This window comes from Canis aureus, chromosome 13 (genome assembly GCF_053574225.1).
Source record: "Canis aureus isolate CA01 chromosome 13, VMU_Caureus_v.1.0, whole genome shotgun sequence".
NCBI lineage: Eukaryota > Metazoa > Chordata > Mammalia > Carnivora > Canidae > Canis > Canis aureus.
In genome coordinates this window covers 70,869,140-70,890,957 of record NC_135623.1, presented here as the reverse complement: position 1 = coordinate 70,890,957, position 21,818 = coordinate 70,869,140, and the positions used below count along the sequence as shown (strand labels likewise).

At 39.8% G+C, this 21,818-nt stretch overlaps 1 protein-coding gene across 3 annotated transcripts in view; it reads right to left on the bottom strand.

Annotated features, from left to right (window-relative positions):
* Window positions 1–14,196: 14,196 nt before the first annotated feature.
* Window positions 14,197–21,818, bottom strand: part of BTC (betacellulin) — a 43,621-nt gene continuing 35,999 nt past the window's right edge. For all 3 annotated transcript variants that reach the window (XM_077846585.1, XM_077846586.1, XM_077846584.1), the window contains 3 exons: window positions 19,850–19,996; window positions 17,672–17,782; window positions 14,197–16,271 (listed from right to left, as the gene is read on the bottom strand). In XM_077846585.1, the coding sequence (XP_077702711.1) occupies window positions 17,674–17,782; window positions 19,850–19,996 (256 nt within the window). In that variant the 3' untranslated portion in view covers window positions 14,197–16,271; window positions 17,672–17,673. The remainder of the gene's footprint in view (window positions 16,272–17,671; window positions 17,783–19,849; window positions 19,997–21,818) is intronic.

Genomic DNA, 21,818 nt, shown 5'->3' with positions numbered 1-21,818 from the left:
AAAAAGAAAGAAAGAAAGAAAGAAAGAAAAAAAGAAAGAAAGAAAGAAGAAAGAAAGAAAGAAAGAAAGAAGAAAGAAAGAAAGAAAGAAAGAAATCTCCCATGTAGAAGAATTTCAAACAATTTGTGCAGACATTCCACTCTCAAGTTGATGGGCATAGTTTCCCACTCTTACGTGTGGAATACACATAGTAACTTCCTTCTACAAAATATATTATGAAAAAGTTAAAATAAGAATAATAAAAATAAAATAAAGAATCACTTTACTATGGAAAAAGCTGACAAACACTATGTCAGCAAGATGATCAGATCGATACCAAGACTGATAAATCATGTTGATAGTATCTATCCTTTATATGATATAATAAAAATGGCAGTATATCTCTGTATATACTCCACAAAAACAGTTCAATCATGAGATAAACGACAGACATGTCCCAACTGAGGGAAATTTTACAAAATACTCTACTTCTCAAAGTGTTCCGGTTCATCAACAACAAAGAAAGGCTGAAAAACTGTCACAATCCAGAGGAGCCTAAGAAAATATGAGGACAAATGTAATGTGATATGAGGGATGGTAACTTGGCAAAAACTAAGGAAATTTGAATAAAGTATGGTCTTTGGTTAATATGAATATTTTAATATTGCTTCATTATCTGTAATATTTGTACCATACTAATATAAGATATCAATAATAGGAGAAATTGAGTGCAAGTGCATGAGAATTCTCTGTACTATCCTCTCAATTTCCCTATAAATCTTTGTTTGGTTCTAAGAAATATGGTTTATTTTGAAAAGTGATTTAAATGAATCAGGCTCCAAGTGTGAAGACATTTTAAGAATAGTTTAATTAATTTTTGCCTTATTCTTAAAGAGTTCCTTCAATGGGAACAAAGTAAGAATTTCATATCAGGATACAGTCAACAAAACTAAAAGACAACCTATAGAATGGGAGAAGATATTTGCAAATGACGTATCAGATAAAGGGCTAGTTTCCAAGATCTATAAAGAACTTATTAAACTCAACACCAAAGAAACAAACAATCCAATCATGAAATGGGCAAAAGACATGAAGAGAAATCTCACAGAGGAAGACATAGACATGGCCAACATGCACATGAGAAAATGCTCTGCATCACTGGCCATCAAGGAAATACAAATCAAAACCAAAATGAGATACCACCTCACACCAGTGAGAATGGGGAAAATTAACAAGGCAGGAAACAACAAATGTTGGAGAGGATGCGGAGAAAAGGGAACCCTCTTACACTGTTGGTGGGAATGTGAACTGGTGCAGGAATGTGAACTGGTGGAGCCACTCTGGAAAACTGTGTGGAGTTTCCTCAAAGAGTTAAAAATAGACCTGCCCTACGACCCAGCAATTGCACTGTTGGGGATTTACCCCAAAGATACAGATGCAATGAAATGTCGGGACACCTGCACCCCGATGTTTATAGCAGCAATGGCCACAATAGCCAAACTGTGGAAGGAGCCTCGGTGTCCATCGAAAGATGAGTGGATAAAGAAGATGTGGTTTATGTATACAATGGAATATTACTCAGCTATTAGAAATGACAAATACCCACCATTTGCTTCAACGTGGGTGGAACTGGAGGGTATTATGCTGAGTGAAGTAAGTCAATCGGAGAAGGACAAACATTATATGGTCTCATTCATTTGGGGAATATAAATAATAGTGAAAGGGAATATAAGGGAAGGGAGAATAAATGTGTGGGAAATATCAGTAAGGGAGACAGAACGTAAAGACTGCTAACTCTGGGAAACGAACTAGGGGTGGTAGAAGGGGAGGAGGGCGGGGGGTGGGAGTGAATGGGTGACGGGCACTGGGAGTTATTCTGTATGTTAGTAAATTGAACACCAATAAAAAATAAATTAAAAAAAAGAATTTTATATCAGAAGGAAAGAAAAACACTTATGAACACATATAATGCCACCTCAACCTGAAAAGCAGGAAAGGATAATAAATGGCAAAAATCAGATAAAAATGCTTCTTTTATATTAGACACCATATTGCAAGTGCATTTAAAATTAGCAATGCATAACATTTATTTCCTTGACATTTGTCTTCCAAAGAGTTCACAGTGTTTGAGTGTCAATTAAAAAATGATTCATGTGAAATTTTTATTAAACCAAATTTACTGTGAAATTACTGCCCAGATAATACTTTATTTCAATTTTATTGAGTTCCTTCCTAATCACTGAGCCTTTTAGTTAGAGCTTTCAAGTATAGCAAATGCCTTAGAAGACCAATTTTTAAGTTGCTATTACAATACCCTAATGGAATCACGTATCGTTTTCCTTCGCTCAAATATGGCACACAGTAGGCACCTGATAAAATACTGAATGAATGAATGGATAAAATTGCTTTTTATCATTTCATTCAGGAATTTCATTCTTCTCTTTGTCCATTTCATGTTCTAACGTTTATCAACATCAACTCAAGAAGGTTAGGGATGCATTAATTTATTAAGTATTTGGTGCATACCTACTATGTGCAAGGTGCTAGGAATACCAAGTTAACCAGACATAGATGCAGTCCCTAGCTCCCTCCAGGCCATGCTGGTGGGAGAGACAGATACTAACCAAAAAGTGACAGAAAGACAACTAAACAAGATTATAGTAGCCAATATAAAGGTAAATATACAGCTTACTACAAGTACATATATAAGAAGGCTTAGTCTACCTGGGGCCTCAGAGAAGATGACCAGAAGAAGCAACATTTATATTAAGACCTAGAGAAAGGAGAAGGTAATTGGTGGAAGGAGAATCTTATGAGGAAAAGGAAGGTTTCTGCCTCTGAATTGTAGGGCTCTGGGCAAGTCCCTTGAGCTTAGGCTCTGAACCTACTTCTTTCTCTGCAAAATGGTGACAGTAATAATGCCTGTGCCATAGAGTTCTAATGAGCAAAGAGTTGGACTTTATTTGTAAAGTAACTAGGACATTAGTAAGTACTTAATAAATATTTCTAACAGCCTGGAGCCATGCTTCCTGAGTTTGACTACTTAACTAGCTGTGTGACCTTGGACAAGATGTTTTCTTCCTATCCTTTAGTTGGCCCATCAAGATAACAGTAAGTATCTGCCCATAGGGTTGTTGGAGGATCCCATGAGTTCTTTTATGTGAAGCATGACACAATTCTTGGCACATAATATGTGCTACATGAATGTTAACTTATATTAGGAATAAAGAAATTCTACAACAGTCCAATGAGGCGTTTAGAAATTATTTTATAGCTTTTAAGGGAATTGAGATTCAAAAAGAAGCTAAGTGCCTGTCCGTGTTTACTCAGCTAACCAGTTCCATGATCTGAAACCCAAACACACAATTTCTGATTCTAACCTCACTCCATGAGGCCTCCTCAAGCCCAAGGAAAAATTGCCTTCTTGGGATCTCAGGGAAGAATCCTTAACATAATAATATGACCATTGGTAGTAACGTCTCTCAGTTCTTTTCAAATCCATAAAGATGCATTTCCACATGAGTGACTGAGCTGTGAAGAAAGAGATGAGAAACCCTCATCCCTCTGAATTGCTTGTGTCAGAATATTTTAACCATAGTGCTACGTAAATTATCCTTATTAATAGGAAATATGTCTCAGATTGGAATCTGAGCAATCAGATGGGCAGAGAAACAATGCTTTGACTCGCTCTTCATCTTTTAAAGACAAACGAGAGCTTTTCTATGTACAAAGTCAGTTGTCAAGATAGCCTTAGGGAATAAGAGTTTGCAGGTTGAATCCGTGCTCCAGGTCTTCCTGATCCCAAATCCCTGGGCCTGTCCCCCAACACACGCTGCCGCTAGAGGTCATTTGCAATTGCTCTCTTAGGAGCTCCGGGGAGCTAGAGGTCATTTGCAATTGCTCTCTTAGGAGCTCCGGGGAAGGGGAAGGTGGAAGGAGCTAGATAGGACAGGACGGTGATGAGCACTAGAAGGCTCAGGAACAGGGTTGCGGATGGCCTTCAGATTCACTGACTGTATCTCTGAAGGGGAACCGTGTGGTTCGTGTTTTCATAGGCCCAGCAATTTCTGAGCCGGGAGGAAAAGTCACCAAGGCCAAACAAACCCTTAATATTCAGTCTCATCTGTGTACTCTCTTTTGGCTTGGTTTCCATGGCAACTCCTATTTATTGGGCGGTTCTGTGTGTACTCCCGAAGGCAGGTGATTGCTTCTGCTCAGCCCGGGGTGGGGAAAGGCCATCTGGAGAGAGGTCATTGAGGGAAAGGTATCTTGTTTTATTTTGTGGGAACTCTCAGGCTAATTCTTTAAAAATGATGGAATTAATTCCTTAAACTTTGTGGTAGGCATTATCTGAAAGAGGAACTACAGCAAAATCAATTATAAGAAGAAGAGGAAGAGGGAGTGGAGGAGACAGAGAAGGAGGGAGCGAAGACGACAGGGATGGGGGAGGGAAGGAGGAAGGGAAGAAACACCAGTGTGGCCGTGGATGTCCTCTGATCACACCATCTTGGGTCTAGCCAGTGTCCCTGCTTGCCTTCCTACTCCCTGGGCACTTTGTGTACACCCACACCTCTCTCATCTTTGTGCATTCTGATTTCTGCTCCTGCCGCTGGAGCGAAGCAGAAGAGAGAGGCTGGATGACTTAACAGGGAAGCCATGTGCCAACACCACTGCCACAGCCTGGACATCAGATCCACAGATTTAGAAACGCCACCTTCCTGCTTCCCGCGCTTCCAATTCTCTGCTTCTCTGTCTGAGGGCTTTATCCACGGGAGGGGAGGATTTCTGTACCTGCAAGCAGCATAGCTTGCATTAAATCCCCTAAAACACAGACGATTTAATGCCATTCCCAGAGGAATGGAGACTCCAGCTGGACACAAACCCTGGTGGAACGCTTCCAAGGGGCATTCTACATCATTCCCCAAATGCACCCAAGTGGGAATTAGCTCCACGTCCACAGCAGTAATCCCCTCACTGACATGACCTTCTGGAGCTTCTCTTGCTTCCTGCCTCATTTGCCCTACCTCTTCTCTTGTGTATCCTAGAGCTAGTTCCAAAATAAACAGGTGTTCCCAAGCACTCATGTCACTGTCTGCTTCTAGGTGAGTCGGACCTTTCTTGGCATCAATATAGCTGAGAAGTGATATTAGTAATCAAATCAATATGAGTCATTATTAGTATCAATAATTAAAGCAAAAGGAGGTTAATATTTCTGACGGTTGCTGCAGCCCCAATATGCCTCTTCCTGGTTCCATCAGAGAAATAGAACCTCCCGGGTTTCCACGAGGAGAAGTTTTACTTCAGGGAGTTGGAGGCCCCTATACAACCATTGGAAGAGCCGGGGAATCAAAAGTCAGGGAAGCTACCGTCAGAAGCATGTGATTCTCGGGAACACATCTGAAAGCCACTGCACACCTTACGTCTGCCATCTGGCCAGACATCGGTTTACAACCATCACTAAAGAAAAAAAGCTTCTCTTTTCAGCTTTTAAATTTTGTGCAGGGTGGGAAGAGTCTCATCTGGAACTGTAAAAGGAAAGGGACCCTAGGAAATAGGATCCAGATTTCCACCCCACAATGCGGAGGAGAGTGTAGAAAAGGAGGCCGTAACGCTAAGATCATAGCAGATAATCCAGCACACAAAGGTCGAAGGCAAGGCCGTCTGGTGAGGTCAGAAGCCTGACCTTGGGCAGAGCTGGTTAAACACTGACAAATCCGGGATACTTTCTTCTTTCCCAGACTCCACGAGGACCACCGTGTATCACATCACTTGATAGAACCATGCAGAGAGGTTCCAGTTCAACCAGTTCAATTGGAGACATCTGCAACAATAAGCCTGTACCAAGCTTCTCTACCCAGTCTCCTCCACTTGCCAGACGCCCCTAGCTAGGCTTCAGCCTAGTATTTACAAAAAACATCTTAGCCGTTACAGGACTTCTTTTAAGCCTGCCATCGTTTTCACCACCTTACCACCTCCCTGACTGCTAATGCCTGGATCCAGCTCTTCTCCCTAGGTTCTCTATTTACGTTAAATCACCGTGTTGAGTACACACTTGGGCATAGACCTTCAGTCATCTACTAAGAGCTCACTCTTTACAAACTTTATCCTGAATGGACCACCTGCTCGTGGGTTGAAAATACAACTTTCTATATTATGTAGAGAAGAGATCCGTTGCTGTGACTGGGTGAAATCTGACTTTTTTGCACCTTCATCCTTGTGGCAGATGCTACCACCCACTCCTCCTTATTTCCTTCATCTTCCCTTTTCTTTACAATGCACTTTCTTTGTTCTCCCCCCATCTCAGGTCACCTGCCTCAGAACTCAGTCTCCAAGGCCAACAGAACCCCCAGCAGGGGTCCAGGAGGATGACCCTAGACAAGAGTGGCCACTTGCCAGAACAATCCAAGGACCCGCATGAGGCGGAAGTCTCCTTCCTCATCCCCTGTGCACCACTTAGTGAGAGAAACAGGAGGAGATGGAGGGCCTCAGGGAGCCAGAGGTTTGTATTCTGAGGGATTCAGGAAATTTCTGGTTGGAGCTCTTTATATTACTCAACTGGGCTAAATTTAAAACAGATTGGACATTTAATTAGTTTGTTTTTTCTCACTTACTAGCATATAAGCATTCAGGAGAGTAAAACTAATTAGTAATGAACCAAATTAATTTATTGGATTTTTTTTCTGCACAACCAATTTGGAGCGTGAGTTGCATTTCTCTACTAAAACACTCATATTTCCATTTCTTTTCGAAGATTTCACAGCACCTCTGAGAGCTAAGACTGCCATTCCATATTCATTGCTGCAGAAATACCAATCACTTGTGATTCTACATCTTGGCAAAATCTATATTCTCAACCTGTGTGTATAATTTATATATTGCATCCACTAGCAAGACACCATAGCTGAGATGTTCTGTAAGCGACCTGAAACTCAGTGAATGCACACGGGAACCTGTCTTCTTTCCCTAACTTCAGCACCCATCTTACCTTTCCCCTGCTGTCACGATAGGGACATTTCTACATCCCAGTCTCCCTTGCTCACAGAATCAAAGGCACCTCTCTCTCCTCCCTTTCCTATCTATCCCCAACTGCATTTAATGCCAAATCTAATGCCAAGTGGATCTAGGTTTTACCCCTCATCTCTCCATTCCCACTGTTATATTATTATTGCACATGCACATCGACATGCAAGCTTTTCTTCATGACCTCAGCATCTGTGCTCTGTGTCCATCCCCAACACTCTTGGAAGATGCTTCCTGAAGCTGTCATTTCATAATGTCTTTCTCCGGCCTGACATTCATTTTTTTTCTTGACCTGGACTTACCTTGAACTCCAGGTCTACATCCCCAGTTGCTTTCTGGCTCCTATACAAAGATGTTCCCAGAGTCCATAATCTGTATTTTTAAACCAAAGTCACCCTCTCTACTACCTCCCCCCAAGCCTCCACCCCTGCCAGCTCCTCCTCTTCGATACATATCTCAACTAATCACACCAAGAGATGCCTGGTCGTCGGTGTGGAGCTTTCAGTCCGCTCTGCCTCTTCCTTCTCACACATCCCCAAATTTGACAGATCACAAGATCATGTTGATTCTCTTAATGAAATGCCCTGAGTATATCACAGCCTTAATATTTCTACTTCCCAATTCCAGCTCCTGTCATTTCTTCTGTCCTTTTGTTCTCAACTTCCCCATTTACCCTTCACAATGCCTGGAGAATCATCTCCCTAAATGATATATCTTACCGCGTCACTTGCTTGCCCAAAGCGTTTTGTCCTCCCCGTCCAGTACAGTCCAAGAATTCTTAGCTCGACTTGGCAGTTCCAGTATTGCTTCATCCCGTCCCTCCCCGACAGCCTCCTCTTGGAGCGTATTCCCCTCAACGCCCCATGCTCCATTCTCCCACTTCAGGGCTGTCAGACTTAGCAAATAAATGCAGGATGCCCACCTAGACAGCATGTCTGGGAATATTTATACAAAACTGTCATTTTTTTGTTTGTCTGAAATTCAGATTTGACTGGGTATCTTTCATTTATCTCACAACATTGTCTGACACAGCCTTCTCGAAATGGGCCCCACACTCACCAACCTGTGTGATCTCATTCATAATGATGGTTCTCTTCAAGTGGACTTCTTTGCTCTGCTCTTACTCATTGCTCTCCCATCCTTCCTATAGATCTCTTACCTGTGGAGGACATCCAGCTCCTCTCCCTCCTGGGGCATAGACCTCATTTGAAGCCCTGCAGTGAGGTAAATCCAAGACCTCACCTTCCCTTTTCCTAAGCTACTCTTTCTTTCTTTCTTTAAGATTTATTTATTTATTTGAGAGAGAAAATGTGTCTGTGTGCATGGGCACAGGACAGAGGGAGAGGGGCTGAGGGAGAGGGAGAGAAAACCTTAGGTGGACACCATGCTCAGCACAGAGACTGACTTGGGGCTCAGATCTCACCACCCTGAGATCACGATAAGGTGCTCTTTTTTAAAGAGAGAACGCTTTGCAACAAAACTCAAGGGAGGGAGGCAGGTGGAGGCAGAAATGCTTGTCTGGCATAATAATGCCAAGTTCATTCTCAAAAATAGCATAAGAATGTCATAATAAAAGGGACTCATTTCTTTGTGAGGGGCATGGTAGAGAATTAATTCTAGTTGAAAGGTCTTCTTATTTAGATACTTGATAGGGGAATAGCGGAAATCCTCCCTATTTCTGCACCTTGCCTGAGGAAGGGGTAGGAAAGAAGCCAGAAGACCCCAAGAGGAAGCCTATTCTTTCTTGTGAAAATTCACAGGCATTCTATCGCTAAACTCTTGAGACCCCAACAGGACAAGGAGACTGAGATTTAATCAAGGAGGAATAGGATCCAGGGAGGGGAGAAGAGAGCAGAACTGAAGGACAATGCTGGGAGCGGAAGTAGAGAGGAAGGCATTAGGACATTACCTGTTCTTAGCTTGGAAAGTCTGGGGGCAGTTGCTGAAATCTCTTCAGCGATGGAATGAGTACACAATATATACACATTCACTTTCAGGCAAAGTAGGCAAATGTCCCCCATCTCCTGGTTGCAGGCTGGCCAGCCACCTCTTCAAGGTGGGTTACTGAAGTTACTCAGAGCATCTCCACACAGAAAAGGGTTAGTTTGGTCTCAGCTTGAATCTTCCTACAGGACTGTCTTCTCACCCATACTTGCCTGTCACATTCCATTCATTCTTCCAGGCAGAAAGATAAGTCACCTTTGTTGAGTGTTCCCTAACCACTCCAATCCCCAGTACGAATTAGCAAGGTATTCTTTGTACATGTAAAACTCTCATCTTCTCTGCTAGAGAACACAATCTGTCGGGACATGGACGAAGTCCAACCCCTTCATCCTTTTATCCTGAGCACCTGGCGCTATATTATGCATATGGTAAATGTTGAATATTCATTGGATGAATGAATGAATTTATTCTGATTTTTCTTATAGTTATTTGTGTGTATGTTTTTTCTCCTACTTGAAAAATACACTGTCTCTTGTTCACCACTCTACTTTCCTTGGACTTAGGACACTTTCGTGTGTATGTCCGTTGTCAGCTTTTGGTAGTGTTTAATCAATTGAATTAGAATCTGAAGATAGTTACAAAAATGAAGAGTTTGATTTTAAACTTATAACTGATGTCACATGACATGATGATATTACCGTGAACAAAATACAGGTGCTGTTGTACAATATTCAATGTACTGAAAAAGCTCATAACACTGATATCTCCTCTATAGTTCCTACAAAATACTGTCTTTTAATTATCATGAAGGTAAACATCTTCCTAGTCCATGCCTGAATGATCACAAATTCTGGATTGGTGGGGTTTAAATTAATGAAGTTCCCTTGAATTCAAGAGACTTAAGCAATGTGGAATTAATTTTGGTTATCAAAAAAAATCCCTTAAATTACATGAATTTGCACAACTTTTACTAATTATAAAAGCTGTAGGAACAGCCAAATACTTTCCAGGTTGTTTACCTCTTCATATCTCCTGTGGTTTGAAAAATTATTTTGGCTCCACCAAACTGAATTATCTTGGCTCTTCCAAGAGCACGATATGCATATGTTAAGTTAGTGTGCATGCCACATTGCTCAATCAATATGTGTTTTACTCAAAGTCCTTTTCTCCTATTTTCAGATATTTTAACTTAAGAAAAAAATAGCTAAGCCTGGTAAACTTGGCTGAAAGGTTGAGTTTTTAAAAACAAAAAACTAACCAGCTGGTTGTTACAGAATCTTCTCATTTGTTTTCCTGTTCAGTTGTTCACTTTTTAAAATGTCTCAGAGATTTGTCAACTGCATAGTCTTAGTAATCATTTATTTAGCCAATTGGCAGAGTCCAGAACAATAAATTTTTGTCTCTTTCCATTTGCAAGGCAGATAATTTCAGTGTACTTTTCTTTCAAGATCTGAGATACCAAAGTTAAGAGGCAGATGACAAGGATTTACCAGTAAGGTGATTTGGCACTTCAGCTTTCTGAGCCTTGGGTTTATGGTCAAAGAAGTGGGTATAATAATTATCACCACGCAAGCACATTGTGAACAGCAGTCCTGACAAATAATTTCCAGTCCCTGACTCAAGCTATTTTTAACACTTCCATTGATGTCCAGTGTGCAAGTAGTAAAGTCCAACCACATCTCCAAAATTAATGAACTTATCTCAGCATCATTTAAAAATTATTAGACCTTGAAGTATTTTCCACAGCACTGTAATGTTTCTTCTTTAATTTTTCTCATTGGGTGCTTTCTAGGAGGGAGAGGAGTAGAATATAGGGAGAGAAATGAAACAGTTTCCTAGGGCCAGTCACTGAGCTGGAATTCTTCACCTAACCATGGCTCATGGCTCCTTCAGATAAGAGTAGAAAGATATACCTTTCCAGAGGGATCACGAGTCCTGAAAAATAGAGAAGCCTTCACTGTATCAGGGCAGTGTCTTAACTTCAGAAAAGCATCCCTTGTTTTCCATAACAGTATTCTGAAAACATCATCACCATTGTCAGTATTATTATTGATCTTACTAATAATAACTAACATTAAGTGAACCCTGACCTGGAGAGTGTTTAATATATTCCAGGTGGCTGAGCTAAGCATGTTGCTTGCATTATTTCATCTAATCCTCTCAGAGCACCCGACTTATTGTCTATTTTCACCATGTTAATGAGAACATTAGTAGGGTTAAGCAACCTGTCCAGGGCCTCACTGTAAGTGAGATACCTAGGAGTGAAGCCCAGTTCTGTCTAAACAAAGATTCTGTGCTCATAACCTTTGCATCTTAACAGCTGAGAAGCAAGTTTCCCCCATCCCTATGCCACTGAGAGAATAATCAGGAACACGGGTTTGGTTAAGAGTTCAGGTGATGGGCAGTGAGGGGGGCTCTTGACAGGATGAGCACCGGGTGTTATACTATATGTTGGCAAATCGAACTCCAATAAAGAAATATACAACAAAAAATTAAGTGAATGAGATATTTCACACACACACATACACACACACACACACAAAAGAGTTCAGTTATTTTGACGTGCAGTCAGAGCTAGGAGGCAGAAGGGTGGAGGTCTAGTACCTTCAAGAGTAAAATAAACAAAAACTTACTAACAAAAAAACATTGTATACGTGGTTTTTTTTTTTAAAGTATTGCTAGTTCTGGTTCATTAAGTAAACGGATGTTTTTAAGTGTTATGAAAGAATATGCTAAAACAGGTTTATTAAAATTAGTTTGCACATTGCAGTATTTCAAAAATTGTTTTAAAAGGTAAGCCAAATAAAGGTTCTTTCTCACTTATGACTAAAACCCAGCATATGAGAAACTGTTATCCAGCTTGGTTCGTAGAGTTTTGGAGTATTTTATTATTCTGCACACATCTTACAAGAATAATTACACTTGCCAGAACAAGCAATATTAAAGAGCTCTGTATTTGTGAAGAATTTTGTTTGACTTCTTTTAAAAATAAACCGAAGAAGAAGAAAAAAGAAAACTTCTCTCAAGGTACCTCTTTCACACATTTACTTTTTTTGTAACTTAAACTTGAGTAAACAAAGTAAAAATGGAGGAAAAAGTCTTAAAAACATGTTTGATTACAATTGCTTTTATAATACGAGTACTGACTATAATTGTTGGCTAAACATACCTAGAGATCCACGTTCTGAAATTTTCAATAGCAGAAACATTCCTCATAATTTATCTTCTAAAAATAATTGCTGATACAGTTTTTGAAGTTATACTGTTTATTTAGTTTCCGAATAAAGAATTTCAGATGACATCAAACACCAATAGCTGAAAGGTCCTGGGGAAGAATTAGTTTACAGAAGTGCCAACTAGATGTTATTATAAGATACACATTCCCAGGAGCCAGTAACTCTAGCAAACAGGCAAGAATAAAGTATTTGCACATTATGTTCTGGCATTAACACTCAGCTGCCAAAGATGATCACATGGGGACAGGTTCCTTTTCAGAAAAATTCTTTGAGGCATAGAGGATTCTTTGAAGAAGAACAGATGCCCAGATGTAGCACCCCATTCATTAACCGTGGCAAAAAAAAAAAAAGCATAAACCAAGATTTTTACACTAAAGAAACATGGTCATATTTTTTAAAAAATATTTTATTATTTATCCATGACACACACACACACACACACACACACACACATACACACACACAGAGGCAGAGGCACAGGCAGAGGGAGAAGTAGGCTCCACGCAGGAAGCCCGACGTGACTCGATCCCGGGTCTCCAGGATCAGGTCCTGGGCCGAAGGCAGCGCTAAACCGCTGAGCCACCCGGGCTGTCCTGGTCATATTTTTTTGCTCTTGATAGTCACTATGAAAATAGGTAAATTATTTGGAGATCAAGGGAAATCTGCTAATCTTTCCATATAATGGGTTCTTTTCTAAGTGCTCATTTTGAGTTTTATGCTCCAAGTCAGTGGCACAGATTAAAGGTCTAATGATAATGTCCTCTGGATAACATAATTTCTTGGGTAAGCCTTGCTTTAAATTCCATGCTGTGAAAGATTATACCCACTGGAATATAAGCTCCATTAGGTCACAGAATTTTTTTAATCATTTTTCTTCACTGATATAACCCCAGTACCTAAGATACTTGGCACTTAGCAGGTATTTACTAAATATTTTTAATGAATTAATAATAGCAATGCCCCAATATGTTTAGGCTCTTGTAACAAAATATATGCAGAACATACTAAAATGAAGGTCTCACCAAGACATCAAGTTGGTCTTAAAGCACTGAAAAATGTCCTGGACTTCCTTCACAAAATTTTGCACAAACCAGACCTTTGTCCAAATAGCAAGTTATATGACTCAGAACATTTTACTCCATTGTCTAACTTGCCTACTCTGTAGGCAATGATACGAAATATAAAATGTCCACAATCTCATGATCACCAGTCTTGGTCAGGACCTTGGCTCCAGGTTCCAGCAACCCAAATAGAACTAGTTTAAGTCAGATGGAGTATTTATAATAATGCTAATATATCTCATAGAGCACACAGACAGGAACAAAATGAGGCTAAGCTTTGAGAATACACGTACTAGGGACTCAGGCTGTTAGGAAGTTCAAGTCTTGTCTCCGTTCCTCTCTGACCAGCTTCTTTTGCTCTTCTGGGCCATGTGGAACAAAAATATGGCCACAATACCTTCAAAATGCACATTTTTATGTCCCAAGAACCCAGAAAGACTAACTTCTGTTCAGGTTCACAGTCCCCCTGGGAATGACTCCAATTCCCCCAACTTTATGAAGTGCTCACCTTAGACCAACCAAATGCAGCTATTGGTGGGGTTCAACAGTATGGCCAGACTGTGGGGCAGACAATATCTCATACGTGTCCACCACACTTCCAAATTCATTAGTTTCTAAGAAAAAACTATAATCAAAATGGACTATTTCAAATGTACTAATGGTAGTCTCTATAAAATATAACGTTTTTTAAAGCAATAACCTGCAAATTTATTTCTCTTAAGAATTCATGGTACTGGGGGATCCCTGGGTGGCTCAGCGGTTTAGCGCCTGCCTTTGGCCCAGGGCGCGATCCTGGAGTCCCGGGATCGAGTCCCGCATTGGGCTCCTGGCATGGAGCCTGCTTCTCCCTCTGCCTGTGTCTCTGCCTCTCTCTCCTCTTTCTATGCCTATCATGAATAAAAAAAAAAAAAAGAATTCATGGTACTGATAAAAAATTTCCAAATAAATATGCTTGCTTTGTTTTAAAAATAAATTTATTTTATTATATGATAATGTTGACAGTTTACATAAACAACATCATTTAGATCATGCAAGGCAATTATAAAATACATTTTTAAAAGACATGAAAATCTTTGAAGTTCTTTCTTGATATCAGACCCATCAAATTTTAAGAGACATGATTTACATTTTAGGATCAAAACAAAATCCCCAAGCCTGAATTGGCTTGAGAGATTCCATTGGTCAACCAACATCAGTTCAGGGAAGACGAAACATTTATAGCATTGTGTTTTGTTTTTAAATGCTGTAACAAGCATTTGTTTCAAGCACTTTGGTATCAAAGGGCACTGAGAAAAAGCAAGGGCATAAATGAGCCCAGAAGAAGACTTTTGAAAATAAAGCATATGCAGCATGACTCCACTGGATATAATCCTGTTTCAAGGATGGCTATTAAGTCAGAAGGAAAAATGGGTTTGGGAGATGATTAGTTGTTTGGCTTAGCTCTTAATATATTTGAGCTATTTCTGCGAACACAGCCTCATTCTCACTCAAAACAGGATGTATGATAGAAGGTGACGTCCAACCTTCCCTTTGGTGTGAATTCTCCCCTTCACTTCATGTGTGAAGTCTACACTGCAAAGTAAAATCTGCTAGGATTCTGGAAAGAAAAACTGCTTGGCTAACATCACACAATAAAAGTTCAGCAATTTGGGGACATCGCCCATCAGTTTTTGTAAATTAGTCATTGTAGAAAGTTTCATATTCTGTGGAATATTGGCTAACTGTAGATTTAGCTCTTTCAGTTTTAAAAGGGTCTTTATTAAATATGCAATGGAGTTGAAGGAACATTTGGCAGGCTGGTCCCAAGTGATAGATGCTTATGGTCATGATTTCCTTGCAACAACATCCACTTCAGAGCAATCACAGGTAATGCTTTTTGGAAGAACAGAAATAAGGATATGGTCACAAACAGTGTGACTGGGCTCTGCTGTCACTGACCATTGCCCTGGAACAAACAACCGGTCCCAGTGGTATCATTAGTGAGTACAAACACGTGGACCCTAAAGACTGTCAGGCATGTATCCCATCTTTATTCATTACCCTAGCTAGGGGGCAAATCTGTTTGATTTACTAATGTAGGAATTTATTCATGCCATGGAAACTTTATAAAGGAGCAAAGAAGCATAATAGAAGTCAATGCTCCAGAAAATGTGATGGTAACAGTAACGCAGAGTGAGGACTCTCCATTCTAAGTTTCTGCAGGAAAATAGCCCCAGAATCTCAGAGTCATGGCAAAATATAGTTTAGTATAAAGTCTTGGGTTATATTAGTGAGTTAGGTTGCACCCAATCTGATCAACAAAAGTGATAGCTGAGAACACAAACTGAAATTGGGTAAATCTTGGTTCCAATCTTGGCCCCACCAATTGATAACTCTGTAAACCTGGGCTATGTTATTTAATTTCTTTGTGTCTGTTCCCATATATGGGAAATGAGGATCACAATAGATACCTCATAGGTTCTTTTTTTTAAAGATTTTATTTATTTATTTATTCATGAGAGACACAGAGAGTGAGAGAGAGAGAGGCAGAGGGAGAAGCAGGCTCCATGCAGAGAGCCCCATGTGGGACTCGATCCCGGGGTCTCCAGGATCACGCCCTGGACTGAAGGTGGAGCTAAACCGCTGGCCACTGGGGCTGCCCACCTCATAGGTTCTTAAAAGAATTAAAGGAAATGATATACTTTAAGCTCTCAGTCCATGGAAAGTGCTGGATAAAAAGTAGCTTTACTAGTAATTCCATTCCTAAAACCTAAACTCCTCATCTTCCTTTTTTGTTTGACTGGTGACAGAAGTTTTAGTGGAAGTTTATTAAAATTTCTGAACTGAGTGGTTTTTCCCAATTACTAAACAATAATAAAGTTAAGTATCATTACAAAAATAGTAAAAAATGCAAACTAACATTACAAACAAAAAGTAAATACATTATTTAAAATTCATTTCTCCTGGCTATTTTCCTGAGACACATTCTGTCCATTTTCAAACAAGCCAGGCATCTTGCAGCTTGCCACTAGCCTGGAGGTAACTTCATAGTCTGTAGGAATAAGGAAAGAGACAGCAAACTAGTAAAAAGAAATGTACTATGCAAATTAAAAATAATAATAATAAAACCTAGAGCCAACATTTTTGTTTTCAATTCATTCATGATTAGTATCATCCTGTAGTAAGTTAGAAAAATATAATTTCTCGATAAATATGTACTGCACAGCATGCATCCGCTGGATGTTTCTGGGAAAGGAGACCCTTTGTTCTGCTGGCAGAGCTACGGAAAGTCCCTGCTCTCTCTTGCTGGGTGTGAACAGGGAAGCCTGTGGCTGGGGTTGCTACTGCTACGACTAAGAGGAACTCGCCAAGGATGAAGCCGAGTCCTTGATACCTGAGCAGAAATAGACAACGAATGTTTCCCTGTGTGGGAGTCTGGCTCACCCAAGGGTAGTGACCACCTTCCTTCTGGAGGCCAGTTCATGCGCGTCAAAACATTCCCTGCATTTTAAATCGGTCTGATTGGGTTTGACGCTGTCACAGCCAAACTACCGTAGCCAGCTGATCTACTCGCCATGCTCCGTTTGCCCCCTCGGAGCCTTTCTGTGCAGAGTGCCTTGCTCTGCACTCCAGGTGGCTGATACGTCTGAAGGGCTCCCTTGCCCCCCTACCCCAGGTTCTGGTTGGGTTTGGCTAACAGGAGGCATCTGCCGAAGATCTGAAGGCAGGAGATGAGCTAGTTTGGAGTACTTTTTCCTGCATTTCCTCCTCCTCCTTGTTTTGTTTCCAGCAGTAGCTACTTCCATCCATCGATACAGCTCCTACAGTCTGGCCCCTCTTGCGGCCAGCCTCTCAGTGCCCAAGTAATCTTCTTGGCCCTTTTAGGCATGGAAGGGGAAGAGCCTCCTGCCAGTGTAGGCTCCAGGAGTCTCCAAGTTCCTGTGGGTTCCTCAACTCTGCCCTCCCAGACTCTCGTCAAAATCTCCTTGTTGGATATTGCTGGGATCCTAATTGATGTGACATTTAAAGAGTTTGGCATAGGGTAAATGCTCAGCAAATGTGGTTATTATTAAAACATGGTTATTGCTATTTTTTTTCAATGTGAGATGTGGAAACTAAAATATCTCCTCTTTGTATCCAAAAGCGAGGAAGAAAAAGCATAAAAGAATCGCCACAACCATGTAGCATTAGAAAGCAGGTTGACCTCAGCACACTAGAAAAAGTATATAAAAGTCCTCTTTCCACATGCCTCTCAATGGGCAACACACAAAAGAGAGATATGAGAAAGTCTTTTATTTGGCTTTGGATTGCATGAAAAAAATCGATTTACTTTTAGATGTTTCTAAGCATAATCAAAATCTACTCATTGATTTCCTAGACAAAGTTAAGGCCCATTTCATCAGGTAACTATCACCTGAATAGTATCCCTTCTACCAAATTCATCACACTTACCATTAAGCAATACTAGTCTCTTGAATATCTTCATTTATTGGAGTTATATCTTTACCCAGAGTTTCCATTTCTTCTTCTTTCTTCCTTCTTTTACGACGCCTCCTCAGTGGACTTGGAAAATAAAGTGTCAGACATTAGTACAGACCTGTTAGCTCATGTGAACACAAAGTCAATCATCAAGAGGGCCTATGATCTTATTTCTAGATGGCTAAAAATACGTAGGTTCCTTTTTTTTCTTAAAATCTTAGGTTCTCTCTTAACTTACCTTTTTATAGGTTCAAAGGATAGCTACAGTAGGCCAAAGTGTGAATCGAGTAGAGCTACCTAACTAGGAAGACTACGGCACCTAGTTGTTGACGAAGCTTGGTTAGCACAAGAAGAATTTTCAGGACAAGTTATTTTACAAAACTGATTAATAAGCATTATTTAGTGTGTGAATAAGAAACAGTACAAATTGGAAACAGACGTAAGAAAACCAAGAGAATGAAGGTAGCCTCTGGATATGTTAATTAAGGTCAGAAAAGTTAAAAAATGTTAGATACTCTGGACTGCAGTACAGTTTCTTAAAGCGTAATTCAAAGTTGACATAATAAAATAGGCCATTTCTCAGCTCTGCCCCAAAACTCATGTTACAAAAACTCCTTTTGTCATAAGGCAAATAAAAAAAATTAATATCTTTTCCTTTTATAGCTACAAGGAATCTTACAAGATTATCTGATTTAATCATCCTGTTTTACAGAAAATAAAGTGCAAGTTTAAAGATGTTGAGAAGTTTGTCCAGGGTCCAGGGTCTCAAAGATATTTAAAGGCAGAGCTGGGGTAAAAAATTAAAGATTCTAGACTTCTGGTAGCTACACTAAAGTTTTTTTGTTTTTTGTTTTTGTTTTTTTTTGTTTTTGTTTTTTTTTGTGAAGAAAGGAAAGGGGTCATGAAGACATCCTAGTTGGGTGTGTACAGTAGCCCAAAAGTAAATGCAGTGGGTTAGGAGGCTAGACTAGGTTCTCAAGACAAGAACATAGCACTTTAAAAATGTCCTTCTGGGACACCTGGGTGGCTCAGTGGTTGAACATCTGCCTCCGATCAGGCCTGATCCTGGGATATGGGATCGAGTCCCGCATCGGCTCCAGTCCTGCATCGGGTTCCCCGCAGGGAGCCTGCTTCTCCCTCTGTCTGTGTCTCTGCCTCTCTCTCTGTGTCTTCCATGAATAAATAAATACATTTAAAAAAATGTCCTTTTACCATATTCTGCTGGAGTCCTGGTCTGATACAAATTTTGTTAGCTTTACAAAAGAAACTAACTTAAGCATTGTACCAAAACACTCTGCTGCAGAGAAAAAAAAAATCAAGATGTTTCTTGATTCCCAAAGTTGTGGTACATAATGAAAAGGAAAAACAGTGTAATCATCTTTTGTAAATAAAATCCATTATTTTACTGTGGCCTGGCCGGGGGGGGGGGGGGTGGTGAGGGGGATGTTTTTGGGTGTTTGTGTCTACCTTCCTAAGTTACTATGTCTAGGTAAAATTTAAGATAACAAAGTCTTATTTAGTACTAACAAACCCACATAAAATATGACTGACTTTAAGACTCCATAATTGGATTTTTTTAAAGATATAATTGACATAGAACATTGTATTAGTTTCAGGCATACAACATAATGATTTGATATATGTATATGCTGCAAAATGATCATCAGGGTAAGTTTAGTTGACACTGGCAGCATACATAGTTACAAAATTGTTCTTTCTTGTGAAGAGGACCTTTCAGATCTTCTCCCTTAGCAACTTTCAAACATACAATACAGTATTGTTGACTACAGTTGCCACGCCGTACATGATTGACTTATTGCTGGGATTTACTTATCTTACAATTGGAAGTCTGTATCTTTGATCGCCTTTGCCTTTTTTGCCCACCATTCTTCTGGGTTTTGTTTTGTTTTTTTTAAATCAAGAGATTTATACACATTTTATTTTCAAGTATAATAATTATGCTCAGTAAAATGACAAAAACTATGCATCATGTGTTTTATTATAAGTAGATACTTCCATATAAGTGATGGTAAACCTCAAAAAGTGATGTATTTTAATCATAGCAAAAAGGGAGGAAGGAAGAGAAGAAAAAAGAAACAGCAAAATACAATTTCTAAGATTTACTTGAAATTAAATTTAAAAAATACTTACTGACAGCATGTGCAGACACCGACCACCAAAATGATAAAAATGACCATAACTGCTATCAAACAGATCACCAAAATCTGCCCTCTATCTCCTCTGAGGTAAAACAAGTCAACTCTCTCACATCTTGCCCCCGTATAGCCTTCATCACAGCTGGAAAAATAAAACAACAAGGTAAACAATGCAAGACTTTTTTTAAAAGATTATTTATTTATTTATTCATAGAGACACACAGAACAAGAGAGAGAGAGAAAGAGAGAGAGAGAGAGAGGCAGAGACACAGGCAGAGCGAGAAGCAGGCTCCATGCAGGGAGCCGGACAGGGGACTCGATCCTGGGTCTCCAGGACCAGGCCCCGGGCTGCAGGCGGCGCTAAACCACTGTACCACCCAGGCTGCCCAACAATGCAAGACTTTTAAGAATCTACCATTTCTTGTTTGAAGAAACAAGCACTGTTGTCATTACTGAAATTAATAAAGGATGCAGTTCCTTTAAACACAAAAACAAAACTTTCTCAAATAAAGCAGTACAACACTGTGTTCATGAATAAATTCACTTTCTTTGCTTTGCTGAAAACCTGTCATCACTTGAACATTAGCAATATGGCTAATATAAATACACAGCGATGATGGCAATTTATTAAAACTTATTTTACAATTTTAGATTCTGAGCTTGAAAGAGAGGGGATGGTAAAGATTCCTCTGCAGCATTCCCAAGCACTGAAATATCACCATGACATGGAGTTCAAGATCCCCAGGACTTCCCATTCATCGTAGGGCACTCAACATGCCCAAGTTCTCTGGCTAAAAATTATTTAAAAATTATACTGTTTTATATGATCCAACATGGTAATGTATGTGAAAGTTCGTAGACCAATGCCTAACACCTAGAAAGCTCCATAATTGTGATTTAACAGGATTCCTTTCTCTCTTTCTTTTAACTTCCACCCACCAGTTCTACTCTCAGTGGCCACAGATTAGGTGATACTCTTCTATTTACCACCTCTCCAACCACATCTCCCCAAAACACAATTGGTCTTGTCCTCTCCAGCTCCTTAATCTGATGCTCAGAGGGCCATTTTCAGATGGGTATACCATGCCCTCTACTGCCCTTGTAAAGAGACCCCTTTCTCCATGGCCCCCATGAAGTGCAGCTCCTGGAAATCAACAAATCTCCAAGAGGGACTTTCACTTTCCTTAATCTCTCACCTCTTTATCAGTACAGCCTTAGGATTTACCCCACGACAGCAGATTCCCTTTGACCAAGCCAAGTCTTGTCTGAGCAATGTTCAACAAGTTAAAGGCTCAGTGATTTGGGGACTATCCATAGTATTCTCTGAATCATGGTAGATGCTTAAAAGTCACATAAGAAGTTGTCTGAAGACATTTCAAAATTGAAAACGTATGTTGTAATATCAGTACCTTTGCTTAACAAATATTTGCCCTTTTGACCCCTTAGACTCATTCAGAACAAAATAGTTACTGGTTATATAATTACTTAAATCTCAAAAAGATGAAATTATGCTCCTTAAAAAGATTTCTATGTAACCTTGGTTATTTATATTTTGTTGTTTTATTTTGTTCTGCTTTTATTTTTTAAAGAAAGGATCTATTGCCAGGCCATTCTATGGGTTATATTCGACAGAAGCAAGGCAGTTACTTCCCACAAAGTCTAGCTTGCCCAAGGAAGAAGATCCCTTAAAGCCAACATTATAGCTGAAATAAAGCCTGAAACAACAATAACAAAAACTATCTCAGTCACAATCATCAATTGAAAGGCGATACTCAATGCAAGAAAAAGAGAAAAGATATCTAATGGCATATATTGCAAAAGGACCCTAAGGATATAAATAGGGAAAATTGCTTCCTGCAAGATAGCTAAGCATCTTGGTTGCAAGGTCAAAATCACAGGAAGAGAACTTAGAAATATCTTGAAATATCAAAAGTCTCTTGCACATAGGATGGAACTGGGAGGGG